Source organism: Diceros bicornis, chromosome 6 (assembly GCF_020826845.1).
Source record: "Diceros bicornis minor isolate mBicDic1 chromosome 6, mDicBic1.mat.cur, whole genome shotgun sequence".
In the NCBI taxonomy this organism is placed as follows: Eukaryota; Metazoa; Chordata; class Mammalia; order Perissodactyla; family Rhinocerotidae; genus Diceros; species Diceros bicornis.
This window is the reverse complement of record NC_080745.1, coordinates 13,500,158-13,516,798: the sequence shown is the minus strand read 5'-3', so window position 1 is coordinate 13,516,798 and position 16,641 is coordinate 13,500,158. Positions and strand designations below refer to the sequence as shown.

Below are 16,641 nucleotides of genomic sequence, written 5' to 3'. Positions count from 1 at the left end.
GAGCAGGACTTTCAATAGTATCCTTTATTACAGACGACAAAACGGAAACTATCCTCCCATACACACAAACGGCTGCTTATTTTCTGTTACACTCTCCTTAGTGTTCAGAAGAGGACATTGGGGTTCAGGGGCTCAGCAGCGTGCCAGGTCCTTGCGGTGTGCAGGATTTTCACTCTTCCCGGCCGGGCGGCCTGGGGCCCGGGCCGTCAGCACTGCGGACAGCGCCGGCAGGGGCGGGGTGGGGTGGGGCGTCCACAGAGACGTCACGACGCGCAGAATCTCCGGGGCGCCGCCGCGTCACGTGACCCAGGTAATTGGCACCGCGTGCCGCGCACCGCGCGCAGCCCCCTGACCTGCAGACTCTGGAGCGCGCTGCGGCCCAGGGCTCCGCTGGCCCGGTGAGCGCGGCCGCCCCTCCCCTCCGGGTCCCTGCGCCTCCTCTTCTGCCGTCTCGGGGGCGGCCCGTCTGCTCCCTGCTCCCGGCGTCTGGGGCGCCGCTGCCAGCAGTGCTGAGTCGCGCCCCCTCGGGGAAGGCAGGAGGGGGAGCGAGCGTGACCTTGGCTCCTCCCTTGGCTGGCCGCGACCTTCCCGAGGACACCCCCCCCCCCAGCCCTTCCCGCACGTCTGAGCCTGCGAGTGCAGTGTTTTGCGTACAGGAGCGACGCGCTAACGGTGGGGTTGCAGGCACTGGCAAGAATTCTCCAGCCAGAAGACTGCAGACTGTCCACGCTGCCTTTCGTGGTCTGGGGAGGGGCCTGCTGGTCGTAGCCCTCTTAAGGGGCCGGGGTTGCGGAGGGCCGCGTGGGGTTGGGGAGGGTCCAGTGTTACGTGCCTGGCGGGACACGCAGGCAGCTTCGAAGTCTCAGGACTTCGTCGGGGCAGGGCCCTTCTAGATAGTTTTTAACCATGGTCTCTGCAAACAGATGGGGAAACTGAGGCCCTGAGAGAGGCAAGACTGGCCTGAGGCTGCAGCCAGCCTGGAAGTGCTTGTCCCACCCCCAGGAGATGGGGAAGGGGGGCAGTGGGTAACCCTGAGGTCCCAGCAGGGTGCAATGGGCATTAAGTGGATCCCAGAGCCTCACTCTGGCACCTGTCCACCGCGGGCCGAAACCCGCTCTTGCACCCCCTCTTAGAACAGGCCCCATCTACCCTTGTACTTTTCCGGTCTCGTGACTTTAGTTCAGGCGCTTCATCTCTGCCAAGGAAATAAGCTCACCTCCTCCCTACCGTCCGTCGTACCTCGGAGTCTGCCTCCGTGGCCTTCTCTTGGGTTCAGCAAACCAAAGTTGGGTTTATTCCTGAGAAAAGCCCACCCAATTCTCAGAATGCGGGGCCAAAGTTGGCCTGCAGCAGCGTGAGTCCAGGTTCTGCTGCTGGCCAGCTTCAAGGTCTTGGTTAGGGCCCTTCCCCGGGATCTCTGTTAACTGATCTCTACTATAGGCCCTCACCCGGGCTGCCCAGACAGGGCCTTGTGTGTGGGACGCTTAGTGGCCAGGGATGACTGCAGTTGTTACAGTTCTGGGGGTAGGTGTGGGGATGGTACTGACCTTGTCCCTAGAGAGGAGACCCCAAGAGCTCCCCAGAGCAACCTGCCACTTGGTCCACTGGGGGCTGGGCTGGGCCAGAGGTGCTCAGGGTGCCTGACTCTGACTCTTTGCTGCTGCCTTCGCCCATGTGGGCAGGACCTGGCAGGGCTGGCTGGGGCGTTGGCTCCAGATACTGTGGTTGGCTCTGACCCCAGCCCTCCAGGGCTCCTGGGACCTCAAGCCCTTCTGGGATGGGGGCAGGGGTGTCCGGCTGGCTGTCCTCCTGCCAGGCCGGGTGAAGGCCACAGCAGTGTCCAGCGGTTACCCCAGACCGTTCAGTGTTTATAAAACACAGTGTTCCCGCACCGGGCCGGGCTGGACACAGCCAGACTTTGTCACTGCTCCAGTGAACTGTCCCATTCCCCGATGGGGGTGGGGGGGTGCCGGCAGAGAGAGCAGTGCTGGCTGCAGCCGTTGGAAAGTGCCTTGTTGTTAAGAGAAATCTGGCTTTACATCTTGACTCTGCAGTGAGGAGGGCACCGGCTCTGGAACCACCCAGAGCCCCATCACTGACCAGCTTAGCCTCTCTGTGCCTCAGTTACCCTGTTTATGCAGTGGGGCTAATCCAAGTGCCCACCTCATGGGGTTGTTGAGGGTTGAAGGAGCACAGTGCCTGCCCCAGAATCAGTGCTCACTGACTGTGTTCTCCTTTTTATTCCCACGATGGATGGTCTTGGCATCCGCTTTCCTTTGCTTTAGAATGAGGATAATAGAGCTTCCTGGGTTGTTTAGATTCTTCTGATGCCCCAGGCCAATAGCTCCTGGGCTGATTGACCATCTAGGCTGGGCAGCCGTGTGTTTGCCCAGGCCTCGGGGACAGTCAGAGGCAGAGCAGGCATTGGGACCCTGGCCCTCGGATCCCAGAGCTCATGCCTTGAGCCCCCACCCCGCACCTGGAGAGATGCTACTCCAGGGGGAGTAGGCCCAGAGCTTCAGGAGCTGAGCATGTGGGAAGGGAGCTTGGGGCACTTGGGGCTCAGGTTCCAGCTGAACCCGCCTCCTTCCTGCCTGCAGTGTGACATAGTTTTGCTTTTGAATTTTCCTCTGTTTAGACTTGCTGCTGGTTGCCGTGAGGAGCCCACTTTCCCTCGCTTGAAGAGACCACCCCTGCCTTCCCTTTGTGTCATGTGAGTTTGGATGGAGAGAGAGGAAATGAGGGAGGAGGCAGGCTGGGAGGGCTGAGCCCTGCCCTGTCTTGGGGCCTGACCCTTTGTGGAAGGTCCAGCCAGCTGGTTCTGGTTCTGGTGACTTGGTTGAGCTGATCTGAGATGGGGGGTGGCCTGTTGGCTGAGCACACCTGGCCCCAGGGGCGTTGGCTCAAGGCCGGGCCCAGGCAGGACCTGGAAAAAGCATGTTTTCTGGGACTGAGCTGTGCAAGAGGGGCAGCCCCCTCCTGCCTGCCTGGCCCTGGGTGGGGTGGCTCTGGCTCTGCAGCCTGCTCACAGGCTGGGATTCTCTGGGCAGAAAGGCATCAGCGAGTATTCCAGGGGAGCTGTTCTGTGTCCTGGCAGTGCAGGGCGGGGCAGAGGAGGGGGCTCTGCTCCCAGTTGTGGGCGTGGGAGAACAGAGGTCCTACTTTACACATCCTGTGTAGGACGAGGTGGCAGTGGTCTGGGGGCAGCAAGGGTCTCAGTGGGCCTGTCAGCCCCCAGCCTGCCTGGATAGGGAGCCCTGGGGCTCTCCAGGATTGGAGGAGGCTCTTAGAACTCCTGTCCCCTCGGGGCTGGAGGAAGCTCCCCCAACTACACGCACGATGGAAAGCCTATGATTCAGGAATCTTCCCTGGGAAAGGGCAAGTGACATAATGGAGGCGAGATGAGCTCCAGGTTCCTGTCCTTCTCCGGCTTGTGCGTACCCCCTGCGCTGTTAGCTGTCCTGAGTGATGTTGGGCCTGAGTGTGAGCTCTGGGCAGGTACAGGAGCCAGAGAGGGCAGCTGCAGCCGAGAGCTGGGCTGGGCATGGGGCCTGCCTTCTGCTCTGCCTTACGCTGCTCCCCAGAGCCCTTCCCTCCTCTGAACCTCGGTCCTACCTGCTGTGAAGTGGGGCCATTGAGGCCAGTGTCATCGGCCTCCAGTCAAAGGAAGTCACTGGTCGCTTTTGGTCACAATGACTGGACATCCAGCAGTGCCGTGGGCCTCCTGAGATGGTGCATCTTCATCACCCCTCATCCCTCACACCTTCACTCAGCCAGACTCCTTCCAGCTTTTTCCTGAACTTGCATGGCACACCCAACCCCTGTAGGACTCCCCTGCCCGAGTTCCAAGGTTGCCAGCTGCGTGGCCCACTTCAGGGTACTGCTTGCACATGCCCTGTGACCCTCTGAGTGAGCTTCAGGACCTGGGCTGGGTGCTCCCTAAGGCAGGGTCTAGGAGATACTTGTCTCTGCATCAGGCTTTGGGGGATGGCAGGGAGGGAGCACAGGCTGGGGTGGATGGGGCCCGGCAGGACTGGGACTCGGGCACACTCACTAGCTGTTGATGGAGTTTATTGAGCTGGGATCTCCCAGTAGGCAGAGAACCCAGGAGGGCTGGCAGAGTCCCATTCACTGCTGCCTTGTCACTGCCTAGCCCAGGGCCACCTGCCAAGTAGGACTGGCTAATGCCAGATAAGTGAGCAGTGGCTGCCTGAGCTGCCTTCTGTCCTGGTCCTGTGGTTTATGCTTCTCTCTCATTGCCTGTGTCTAGAATGAGTCAGCTGAGGCTGCTGCCATCCCGGCTTGGGGCACAGGCTGCGAGGCTCCTGGCCCCACATGATGTCCAGGTGTTCAGCTGGTGCAGCAGGTCGTCTGGGCCACCAGCCACCTTCCCAAGCAGCAAAGATGGAGGTGGCTTTAGTTACATGGAGGAGATGTACTTCGCCTGGTTGGAAAACCCCCAGAGTGTCCACAAGGTCGGCACCCCTACCCTGGCCACTGTGTGGACTGGAAGCTCCTGGGCCTGGGATGCTGAGGAGGCAGTGGGAAGAAGCAACTTACCTGCTGTGTGATCTTGAGCAGGTTTCTTTGCCTCTCAGGTCCTCTGTTGAGCCTGTTTGTGGAGGAGGCTTGTCCTCATGTTGGATGAGGAAAGTCCGTTGTTTTCCTTTTGCTGAACCAGCCAGTGGGTGGTGGTCTGGCTTGAGAAGCCATGATAATGCCCTGCTCAGCCACCCCTGGCCTGAGACTTGCCCTGCCCCCTTTGTCATGCTGTGCTGTCTCCAGGTGGCCCCTTGTTATATAGTTAGGGGCATAAGTGTTTATGTACGTATTGAGCTGATAAATACCTGCCGATGGTAAAAAAAAAAAAAAATCAGGTGATGGTGAAAAGTGAGAAGTGAGACTGCTCTCCCTCCTCTTCAGTCATGCCTCAGAGGAAAGTCATACGTTCACGTGGTTCAAAAACAAAAAGGATGAAATCCTACAGGAGGAAGGCTCCCTCCCAATCCATCCCCTATCTGCTCAGCTCCCGCTTGTCTGTCCCCCACTTTACTCTTAGTTGCTTCTGTATCCTTTTGGAGAGTTTCTGTAGGTTACTTCTTATAAACGTAACTCTGGATTCCCCCCTTTACAGAAAAGAAACATGTAACATACACTGATTTGCTCCAGGCTTTTTTCACCTAGTATCCTTCTCCAAGATCTTTCCATGTTAGTCCATCAAGGGCCTCATCATTCTTTTCTCTAGCTGCGTAGTATTCCATTGTGTGGATGTGCCACCCCTATCCCCAGTGACAGACATCTGGCTCATTTCCAGTCACTGGCTGTTGTGACCAGTGCTGCAGTGCATAATCTTGTACATTCATCATCTTGCATGTGTGTGGTTATCTGTAGGATATAGTCCCCAAAGTGGGATTGTTTGGTCACAGCGTATCTCTGTGTATAATTTTGATGGGTATTGCCCACAGGGCTTATCCTACCTTATTCCCCACCCAGTGCTGTATGAGAGTGTGCAGAGGAAAGCACTTTTATCTGTGTTCTGCTAGAACACGGAGGTGCTTGTGCAAATGCACGTCTGCTATTTGCTTCTACACAAATAGCAAACCGTACATCCTCTTCTGCTTTGTTCACTTTACAACATAGCTGGCGATATTCCACATCCACAGGAATAAATGCACCTTATTTTTTTTAAGGACTGCATAATCTTCCAGATTCTAAGAGTACCTTGATTTATTTAACCAGTTTCCTATTGATCACCACTTAGATGTTTTTACATTGCCATTTTTATAAACAGTCCTGCAGGGAACGTTCTTGTAGGTACTTCTAGGCACGCAAGTACTTCTGTAGAATCAATTACTAGCAGTGGAATTGCTGGTTCAAAAGATATGTGCATTGAAAATGTTGAGGGCCTGTCTGCCAAATTGCCCTCCACAAAGGGCTCCTCCAGCCTGCGGTGTGTGGGGGCGTGTTTCCCCAGGCCTGGAAGCCCCTTTCCCACCAGAAGCCCTGGGTCACAACTTATAGCCTCCCCCCAACCGCTTACCAAGCTGGCTCCTGGAGACATCTGGGCTCTGCGTGGGGGCCTGGGTCTGTTGAGAAGGAGAGGTCTTGGTAGGGTCCTGGGAGGGCCCTGAGAGCTTTGGTGGTGAAGGAAAATCCGACACCCCTGGGCCCCCAGGCTGGGCCAGCCCCCACTCCCCTCAGGCCCTGACCTGGCTGTTTTCTTGCTTCCGTCCCTGTGCAGTCCTGGGATAGCTTTTTCCGGAAAGCCAGTGAGGAAGCCTCTTGTGGCTCGGCTCAGCCTCGGCCTCCCTCTGTCGTCTCTGCGAGTAGGCCGGCCGTCTCAAGCCGGACCAAGACCAGCAAGCTGGTGGAGGACCACCTGGCTGTGCAGTCGCTGATCCGGGCCTACCAGGTGAGCGGCCGGGAGGGCGCAGGCTGCGGGGACGGACGGCTGGCAGGGTGTGGCCAGCTGCTGATGGGAAGGGGACTCGCTCATCTCCAGCATCATCTCCTCGGAGAGCCCTTCTCCAAGTCCTCTATCGGGTGGCTCTCGCTTCTCCTGGGACTCTGTCACGTTACCATTCATATCACTTACCCGCTGGTATTTTTCTGTGTACTGTTTCTACACAGAAAAATGTATGTGTGTGTTTGTGTGTGGTCTTTCTCATGGAATGTTATCTGTCTCACACACCACTTTGCCCTAAGTACCTAGAGGAGTACTTAGTAATCAATTTCAGTAAGTGTTGAATGCAAGTTGAGTAGGTTGAGCCTTGTTGCTATCTGTTTTCTCCTCTTGACTGAGCGTTCCAAGAGTTCAGGGACTTGTATACAGCAGGTGCTTAAGCGGTGTTTGTGGAATGAATGAATAGTTCAGTAAACATCTCTCCCCATACCAGCTGCTCTGTTCTGGAGAGAGGCTGTCCCCTGCTGGCTTTCCAGGCTGGGCCCCTGCTCTGTCAGAGTCCTGATGACGTTCCATGTTCTTGGTCTTAACCGAACAGGATTCATTGGAGAGCTGCTCTGGGTGTTCACTCCATAACGAGTGTAATCGGTTGGGATGTCTCTGGGAATCAGTGGCAGAAGGTGTTTCTTAAGAGAAACTTGTCTTGCAGACCTGCAGAAGGATGGCCCTTGGCAGAGACCCCATGCTGCAGGAATGGGGGTGGTGGGGGTGGTGTGGGCATTAGCAAATGGAAATGGTGCCTTGCCTCTGACTGAGGCTCTCTGCGTGGGATGGACCTGCACTCCCTGGCCACTGGCTATGCTGGGAAGGAAGAGGGAAGAGAGCAAGACTGGACCCCCCTTGCTGGCCTCAGGACCCGTGGATTGTGGGCCACCTGCGAGCAAACAGCAGTAGTGATGATTCTGTTTTTCTTGGCTGGCTGAAAGAAGCAGAAAGTGATTGAACCATTGACTTTGCAAACAAAGAACAAGGACTGTAAAACTCTGTATTAAATACAAGGTAACATTCGGAGTGCCGCCTGAGGGCCTGGTCTTCTAAGCACAGTTCCCAGCTCTTCAGCTGCTCTTTGTTCTTTAGCCAAGCCCAGGTATGAGCCAGTCCGTCCAGCAGGGTAGTCTCTGGATTCAGGTCTGTCACTCTGTATTTGCGTGGTAAAGTCTGCCAGAGGTTGTGCCTGTTGTGGGCGAGCACCTGCCAAGGGGGCTGCAGCCCCTCACAGGCCCTGTAGGAGGCAGAGTTCTGGTTTGACTCAGCTGCACACAGTACTGAAAAAAACTGCAAACTTATTATTATGAACATTTTCAAACATATAAAAGGCAGAATTGTGTAGTCAACCCCCACACCCATCAATACAGGACCAATACAGTGTTCATCTACTACCCACCTGTCAATACAGCATTCATCTATTACCCACCTCTTGCCTCCACCCACTGGCCGCTGATTATTTTGAAGCAAATCCCAGGCATCATAATTATTTCATTCATCAGACGTTTCAGCATGAGATAAAGGCTCTTTAGAAAATATACCATTATCACCCCTGAAAAACCCAACAATAATCCGTGTCGTCTAGTGTTCAGTTGGTCTTCATGTCTGCCTGTTCGTCTTATGATTTCTTTTTCCTGCTTGTTTGAATCAGGATCCAAATAAAGCCACAGGTTGTGATAAGTTGCTACGGCTCCTACGTCTCTCGGACTCTGCAGGTTCCTCTCTAATTATTTTTGTGTTTCTTGCCATTTTTTTTAATTGTTGTTTTTTTGTGGAAGAAACCCGGTTGTTTGTCCTGTACAGTTTTTCTGAGTCTGATTTTGCTGATTGCATCCCCATGGTGTCACTTCATCTGTCCCTTTGTCTTGTGTAATTTCTGTGAATTGGTAGTTAGATCTAGAAATTTGATCCAGTGTAGGTTTGATTTTTTTGTTTGTTTGTTTCAATATCAGCTTCCTGGTGGTGACGGGCACTTCATCAGTAGCAGCTCTGGGTGATTATTTCCTGGACACACTAATTCATTAGCGGTGGTAAAAATGGTGATATTCTTTCTTGCTTAGTTTATTACCTGAAATACTTCTATCAGGAGAAACTTCCCTTTGTCAGCTCTGTTTATCCTGAGGTAAAAATTGTATAGGAAAGGCAAGATCAATGTTGATTTTTCCTTTTATTGACTGATTTTCAGAATTATGAGGTGGTTCCCTAGCATCCTCCAAAGATGGCCAGTGAAAGTTTTTCTTCTTTTGTTAGTATGATATGAATGCATGAATTTAAATATTTGATGAGTTTCAATCTGTTGCAGATCTTATCCTTATTATTGCTCAAACTGTGTCCTTCCTCCCGGCCCCAGCAGTGTTTGAGCATCCCTCTGTTATCTGGTGTGACAAGATGCTCCGAACTCGTCTTGTACATTTCTGCCCAGCCCCGGGAGCAGCCAGTTCTCCAGGGAGCCTGGGACTGTTCACTGCTGTTGGTTTGGTTATGACTTCTGGGCCCTTTCAGCAGTTAGAGCCAGGAAACATGTATTTTTTTAAAAGCTAACAAACATTGTGGGTTTATACTGATGCTTCTGCGTGCTTCAAATGCAAGGCTTAGAGTTTGTCTTTGACCTCATCAGTCTTATGTCACCGTCTGCTTTCAAAGATGCCAAAAATAGAGGTTCTCAAAGATGCCAATACAGTGACTTACTTGATTTTCCCACAGCCCCCACACAACAGTCTCAGAATACAATTCTGATTACCACTACTGATTGGTAATAGAAATGCATTTATGAACTTTTTTCCCTGCAGTTCTGTCTGTCTTTAGGGAACATTCTGTTAGTCAATTGGGATAGTTTCTCTCTGTGTAGTTATGCCACCAAATGGATGCATTAATTCATTTGTTTTATTTTTCTTTCTTTCTTTCTTCCTTTTTTTTTTTTTTTTGCTGAGGAAGATTTTCCCTGAGCTAACATCTGTGCCAATCTTCCTCAAGTTTATATGTAGGTCACCACCACAGCGTGGCCGCCACCGAGTGGTGTAGGTCTGCACCTGGAAGCTGCACCTGGGCTAGCAAAGGGGAGTGTGCCGAACTTAACCACTAGGACACAGGGCCGGCCCCTGTTTTGTTTTACTTTCAATTTTAAAACTTAATTTCATTTTATAGTGATAGAAAATATTTACAAGATTCCGAAGTCAAATCTTCAAATCAAGAGATATTCTTAAAGTCTAGCTTCTAGCCCTGCCACTCCACCCTATTTTGTCCTTGCCCCATAGATAATAATTTTTCTTATTTTAAGGTTTTCTTATTTTATGGTTTATTCTTATAATGCATATATTTATTTGTATATATATAGATATATGCAAATACATATATTTCCTTGTATCTCCTCTTTCTTAGATAATGGGTAGTTTACCACACACATCTTTTTATGATTTGCTCTTTTGTTTAACAATATTTTGTGGAGTCTCCCTTACAGTAGCAGATAGGAATTTTTCTCATTCCTTTTAAAAGCTCTATAGTACTCCCCTGAGTGGATTTCTCATATCCATATGCCAGTCTCCTGTTGATGGACGTTTGGGAAGTTTCTAGAAATTTGTGATTCCTGATACTACTGTAGTAACTACTTTTGTGTGTGCATCCTTTCCTATTTTTGAAAGCTGCATGTTGTACTTTTAAACAGAGTTGAGCTCCTGCCACGTCAGTGGCCATGGTGGGGGCCTCATAGACAAGTGTACAGTGGCTGGGTGCTGGAGACGTGTGGAAATTTGAAATTCTAAAGCAGGAAGTGAGGGGCTGGGGCCCAGACCTTGCTCTTGGTGTAGGTCTGTCCAGCTGGGTCCCAGCCTGGCCCTGACCTTTTCCTCTTCTCCCAGATCCGGGGCCACCATGTGGCCCAGTTGGACCCCCTGGGCATTCTGGACGCAGACCTGGACTCCTTTGTGCCCTCAGACTTAATCACAACCATCGATAAATTGGGTGAGAGTTGATACCCTTTCCTGGCAATGCCAGAGCCTGCTGGTGCCTGTGGCCCGATGAGGGGCTCTGAGCCCATGGTGCCTCTGGGTCCTGGGGCCCAGCGAGTGCCCAGGAGGCTTTCTTCTGGCCCCTGTCCACCTACTGCATGATGTCCCTGTGAGAGATGTCACCCCATCTTCCTTAGCTGGTACACCATGCTCAGCAAGCTTGAGAGACTTGTCTGGGCCCCCTCGTGGTGGCAAGCTAGGGTCTGGTGCCAACCCTCTGTTCCCTGATGACAGAGAGTCCTTAAGCTTTAGGCAGGACTTGGGGGGAGGATGCTGGGGAAGTGTTGGGGGGTCTGGACCCCACCTGGGCCTGACCTCCCGTTCTTCTCCTCTCTGCTGCCTGGGCTCTGCCACGTGTGCCTCTCCAGCCTTCTATGACCTGCGGGAGGCTGACCTGGATAAGGAGTTCCAGCTGCCCACAACCACCTTTATTGGGGGCTCTGAACACACCCTTTCTCTGCGGGAGATCATTCGGCGCTTGGAGGTGAGCACAGGCAGGTGTGTCGGGCACACCTGATGGAGCCCTCTGGAGTGTGCTAGAGGGAGGGAGGGCACTGCCTTTTCTGTTCCAGATGCCAGGGCAGTTGTCCCTCTTCCTGGCTCCTTGTGGAGTCCCCACCTGTCCCCCCAGAGCACATACTGCCAGCACATCGGTCTGGAGTTCATGTTCATCAACGATGTGGAGCAGTGCCAGTGGATCCGGCAGAAGTTTGAGACCCCTGGCGTGATGCAGTTCCCCAGCGAGGAGAAGCGGACTCTGCTGGCCCGACTGGTGCGCTCCACGAGGTGAGGCCCTCAGTGCCGCCCCGGCCGGCCTGAGTGGCTAGAGGGGCCTGCTCCAGGGCTGTACGAGATGTTCAGGCCCTGGCTGAGAAGCTAGGAGGGTGCCTGGCAAGGGAAAGCAGGACTGGATGGGCCTTACCCCTGGCTTGAGGGAGGCCCTTAGGAGCATTGGGGCCAGGTCTTGGGCAGAGCTGGGCAGGTGGGCAGGGATGGGGTACCAGGAGAACACGACAGCAGGGGACACAATAAGCCTGGGTGGAGGTGGCGGAAAGTGGTTGTGGGAATGTTTGGGCAGGAAGGTGTCTCTGCATGGAATGCGTGTAGCAGGGCCTCCCTGCAAGTGGGGCACCGCCTGCTCTGCCCACGGCGCTCTCTGAAGCTGGGTCTGCCCAGGGCTGAGGGGCCTGGAGGAGCACCTGGTCCAGCTGCTTGGTGCAGAGTGGATCCCTGAGCAGTGGGGTGTGGGCTGGAGTTTGAGTTGTGCCGTGAGGGGTCTTTGGGGCCTTGTGAGAGAGCCCTGTGTGGTGCATGTGGTGCAGGAGGGCAGTGGGCTGGGAGCAGGGCGAGATGGCTTGTTGGAACAGTTTGGAAGTGAGAGAGTGTGGTAGCTGGGAATGGATGCAGGCAGAGGTCTTTGGTTAAGCTGGAGGGGCCCCCAGTGTTCCCCTCACCTGTGCTGCTTTTTCGTGGGGACATCGTGGTGTCCGTGGCAGGTCCTGGGCTGTGTAGAGGGAGTTGGCTTTGCATCGTCCTCTATCCTGGGCATCTTGATCCAGGCCCTCGTGAGCAGCCTCTGTGAGCCCCAGCCTCTCCATCCTTTTCCTTCTCTCCCCAAGCAGGTTTGAAGACTTCCTGGCCCGAAAGTGGTCCTCAGAGAAGCGGTTTGGCCTGGAGGGCTGTGAGGTCATGATTCCGGCCCTCAAGACCATCATTGACAAATCCAGCGAGATGGGGATTGAGAATGTCATCCTGGGGATGCCACACAGGTGGGCCCCTTCCATTCCCTCCACAGCCTTGTGCATTCTCCTCCAGGCCCAGAAGACTGAGGTAGAAGGGAGGGGATGAAAATCAGAGCAGGGGTGTTGGTGGGACGTGGGGGTAGAGGCAGAATGGCCTAGAAAGTTCTCCGAGTCCTTGGGCCCTGGCCTGTTCATCACATGGAGCCAGGGACTAACCAGGTTCTCTCAGACTGAGTTTCTCTCTCACTGTGTTGCCGCTGTCCCCAGGAGGGTCTAGATTTCAAAAAAGGGGTGTATCTTTGTGGAGTTCCTGAGGACAAGAAGATGTGGAGGGGCATGTCCCAGGGAAGTGAGGGTAGGGCCTGGGCAGGTGGCCCCAGGTTGGCATCCCCTAGAGGGAGGTCTCTGGAGGTGAACCAAGAGTCTCTTTCCCCATCTGCCAGCTGACTACACATTTCCCTGTGACCTTGATAAAGACTTGGAAGGCTGGCCTGGCAGCTGGGCAGTTATGTCTGAGCTGGAGCCTGTGGGCTAATGAGGAATACAGCATGGGGACAGAGAGCAAGGTGGCCAGGGGCCCTGCTGCATGGGGCATAAGAGGACATGCTGAGCAGTGTGGGCAGCAAAGCCTGGTGTTTCCTGTGACTGTTTCCGGCTGCTCACAGCTGGGCTAGCCCCGGATCTCGTCAGCACAAGGGGTGTCCAGATGCAGTGTGAGGAGGGTCCCCCTCCTGTGGGCTGGCCTGCTGGGAGCCACAGGTTTGCCTGTCACGGGCTCTGTGCCCTGAGGGGCCCGGAAATGCATAGTGTCCAGTCACAGGGTTAGGCAGAGCTGACCCAGTGGTCAGAGGTGGTATGGGCCCACGTGGCTTCAGTGGAACTGCGGGAAAGGATGGTGCTGGGTGGTCGGGGTGGCTCCGCGACCACATCATGGCACTAGGCAGGCTCTTGGCCTGAGGAGGCATCTGGGGGACGAGGGGCTGTTCTAGGTTAGGCCTCCATGGTGGGGGAGGGGCCTCTGAGGCTGGAGGGCTTTTCCCAAAGGGCCTGAGGGGTGTTCATATGGCTCCTGTGGCCCCACAGCCCTGCCCCCACAGAGTGGGAGAGAGGCCCACCTGGAAGAGGGCTGCCTTTTCATCGCAGGGCCGTGCAGGGCTGGAGGTTGGGCCAGGGTGTGTGTGGGCCTGGGGCTGGTGTCTGCTGGTGGGTTATGGGGGGCGAGTTCTGAGCCATCTTCTCTGCTCTCATCAAGCTGAGGCCCACCTCTGAATAAACTGCTCCCTCAGGGGAAGTTCAGGCTGGACTGGAGAATCCCTGGTCCCTGGCTCTTTTCCTCTCCCCCACCCCTTGGACCTCAGCTCCCCTGGACAGGTCCCCTGAGAACTTCTGATCTTAGGGTCAGTCCAGTCCCCTCTCTCCTGTCCTGCTCCAGGATGCGGCTGGGGTGATGGGGGTCATGTGTGATCAGCTGTGAGGCTTTAGCAGTTTGAGGTCAAGATACTGGGTTGGGCTCAGCTTTTTGGTGGGGGGAAGTGGCATCCTGTCATGAGGCTGGGTGGCTCCCTGCTCACGAAGGCCTCCTGAATCTGAGACGTGCAGGGGGGTCTCCTGCCCAGGGAGCTGGTGGGCCAGGACCACTGACATGCCTCGTAGATTGAGATAGAATGAGAGGGCTGGGCCTCACTTGGGCTCTACTGAGGGGGTTGTCCCCAACCCCCAAATGATTCTGATAGGTCCCAGGTGGACAGGGAGCATGGCGAATCTGGAGCCTGTGAGGGGAGGCGGCCTCTGTGCCAGGTGAGAGCCCAGCCCCCTCTGGCTCCAGGGGCAGGCTGAATGTGCTGGCCAACGTCATTCGCAAGGACCTGGAGCAGATCTTCTGCCAGTTTGACCCCAAGCTGGAGGCGGCGGACGAGGTGGGTGCCAAGCCCGGGTCCCTGAGCTCCTGGAGAGCCAGGTATTTGGGAGGTGGACTAGGGAGGGGCTGGGCTGGGAGCTTCCAGGCTCAGACAGACCTCAACATGGACAGACGTGCAGAAGAGTGGGAGAGAGGCTGGGGGTGTTTGTGTGAGGCTGCTGAGGCATTTTGGAGCAGGTGCTGTGGCCTCTGATGGCTGGGAGAGCCCTTGGATAATCTTTGCCAGCTAGGGAAACTGAGGACCAGAGAGGTGCAGGGCAGTGCCTGAAGTTATTCACTTCAGCTTGTGTGGCTGTGCTTCTGTGCACAAAGTTCTGTCCACCAGCCTGGAAGGGCCTCCTCACTCCCTGGTTGCCCAGGACAGCCTTGGCAGGTCAGGATGGTTTCTTGTGCCCATCGATGAGCAGAAGAAACCTTTTTCTGCTCACACCCCCTTCCTGGCCTGCATACACGTCATGCACGCCTCACTCTCCATGCCTTTGCCCATGCTGAGCCCTCAGCCCAGATGGCCTTCCTCTCTCCTCAGCTCTCTGCTGCTTTCACAGCCCTGTCTGTCTCCCCTTTTGGAGGCTCTCTTGGTCCTCCAGGCAGCGGACCCATCACACCCTCCTCTGTGCCCCCTTTGCCCTCAGAACCGTCTCCGTTCCGGCCTTCTCCAGATCGTGCACATGTGTGTGTGTCTGTTTTCCCCTCCAGGCTGGTAACAGGGTGAGGGCGGGGACCTCATCCAAAGCCCCAGCACCCAGCACAGGTGCTTGGTTTGTTAAAACGAATCACACTAAATGACTGCTCCAAGGTCATCCAGCACATTAGGCCGGAGCAGGAATAGAATCCACATCTGCTGGTTTCCAGCCTAGAATCTGCCCGCCATCCCGTTCATTTTGGTCCAGCGCCTTCATCTCTCTGAGCCTCAGTTGCTCTTCTGTAGAATGCGGATAGCAGCCCCTGCCCCCGGGGTGGAGGTGAGGAGTCAGAGAGATGCCATGTGTGTGAACTGTAAAAGCTGGCCAGAGGAGACTTAAAAAAAACATTTACTAGTTTTTTCTTTCTATATTGAGAAAGAAATATGAGCATTGGTCAAAAAGAAAAGAGTATAGAGAGTGAGTTTCCCTGGTGAGACTGTTTTCCTGTTCCCAGAGGCTCCACTGTGGCCAGTTTTCTTGGTTTTTTTTGTGAGGAAGATTAGCCCTGAGCTAACATCTGATGCCAGTCCTCCTCTTTCTGCTGAGGAACACTGGCCCTGGGCTAACATCCGTGCCCAACTTCCTCTACTTTATATGGGATGCCGCCACAGCATGGCTTGACAAACGGTGCGGTGCGTTGGTCCGCGCCTGGGATCCAAACCTGCAAGCCCCGGGCTGCCAGAGCGGAGCGCGTGCACTTAACCACTACGCCACTGGGCTGGCCCCCACTGTGGTGGGTTTTTGTTTGTGTTAAGGTGTGTGCTTCCAGAAATGCTCTGCGCCTGTACAAACACACATATCTGTCCTGTACAGCCTTATCGTGAAAGGCCAGGGGAGTGGCTTGCAATGCCTCTCAGCACGTTGTCCCTGTTTCATAGCAGCGCATGGAGCTCCCCGAGCTCGAGTGTCCCATTGGTTTACACCATCTCCTGCCGGTGGGCATTAGGTTGCGGGAATGAGTGTCTGCACACATGTATGAGTATATTGTGAGATGGTGCCCAGGAGATACAGTGGCTGGAGCTGAGGGGGTAGGACTGAATTCCCCTCCAAAGAGCTTGCAGACGTCAGCGAGCCCACCCACGGTGTGTGCGAGGGTTCCAGGCCCCCGTGCTCCCTTACTCTGTGAAATCTTTGCATCTTTGCTGATATGATGAGTACAAAAACGATTGCATTTTAACACATTTCTTTGTTATGAATTTAAGTACCTTTTAACGTGTTTTTAAGCCACGTATATGTCTTTTTCTATGAATTCCTCTTCATGGCTTTTGCTCATTTTCCTATGGGTTTTTTGGGCTTTATCTTACTGACTTATAGAAGTGCTTTATGTATTGAGGGAGTTAGCCCTTTGCCTGCATTTGTCTTATAAATATTTTTCTCAGCTTGATTTTTTTCTCTTAAACACTGCATAGATTTGCTTCCCCCATGACAAATTTATTAGATTTTAGCTGTCTTATCTTTTATGGCTTCTGAGGTTTGTACATTGTTTAGAGAGGCCTTCCCTACTCCAAGACCATAAAACATGTCACACTTTCCTCTGATAACTACGGCTTCGTCTGTTGCGTGTGCATTTTTGGTTCTTGTGCTGGAAGGAGTTAGGTAGGGGTCCAGCTCCACTATTGGCCCAGAGGCCTGGCCCGTGGTCTCAACACCACTTGTGATCTGTTCTTTACTTCTCTCCCTCCACTGCCACTGGCCAGCCCCTTCCTGGTGGTGCTTCCCCGACTCCCTCTGTGGTCATTAATGCTCAGGTGCTCTGATAGAGGAGCAGCTGGTCTGGCCTATGAGCCGAGGCCCAGGGGAACCTGCCTGCCTTTCTCAGGCCAGCTTGGAGGGCAGGGAGGGGCGG

At 54.3% G+C, this 16,641-nt stretch overlaps 1 protein-coding gene across 3 annotated transcripts in view; it reads left to right on the top strand.

The window, feature by feature from the left end:
* Positions 1–350: 350 nt before the first annotated feature.
* Positions 351–16,641, top strand: part of OGDHL (oxoglutarate dehydrogenase L) — a 31,977-nt gene continuing 15,686 nt past the window's right edge. For 2 of the 3 annotated variants that reach the window (XR_009220409.1, XM_058542864.1), the window contains exons 1-9: positions 351–398; positions 2,639–2,713; positions 4,271–4,475; positions 6,242–6,412; positions 10,303–10,405; positions 10,821–10,936; positions 11,084–11,238; positions 12,075–12,221; positions 14,020–14,110. Coding sequence is in view for 2 of the 3 variants with exons in the window: in XM_058542864.1 (XP_058398847.1) it covers positions 4,272–4,475; positions 6,242–6,412; positions 10,303–10,405; positions 10,821–10,936; positions 11,084–11,238; positions 12,075–12,221; positions 14,020–14,110 (987 nt within the window). In the remaining variant the exon portion in view is untranslated. Of the gene's footprint in view, positions 399–2,638; positions 2,714–4,270; positions 4,476–6,241; positions 6,413–10,302; positions 10,406–10,820; positions 10,937–11,083; positions 11,239–12,074; positions 12,222–14,019; positions 14,111–16,641 lie in introns of those variants that run through there. The other variant, XM_058542865.1, reaches the window with a different exon arrangement.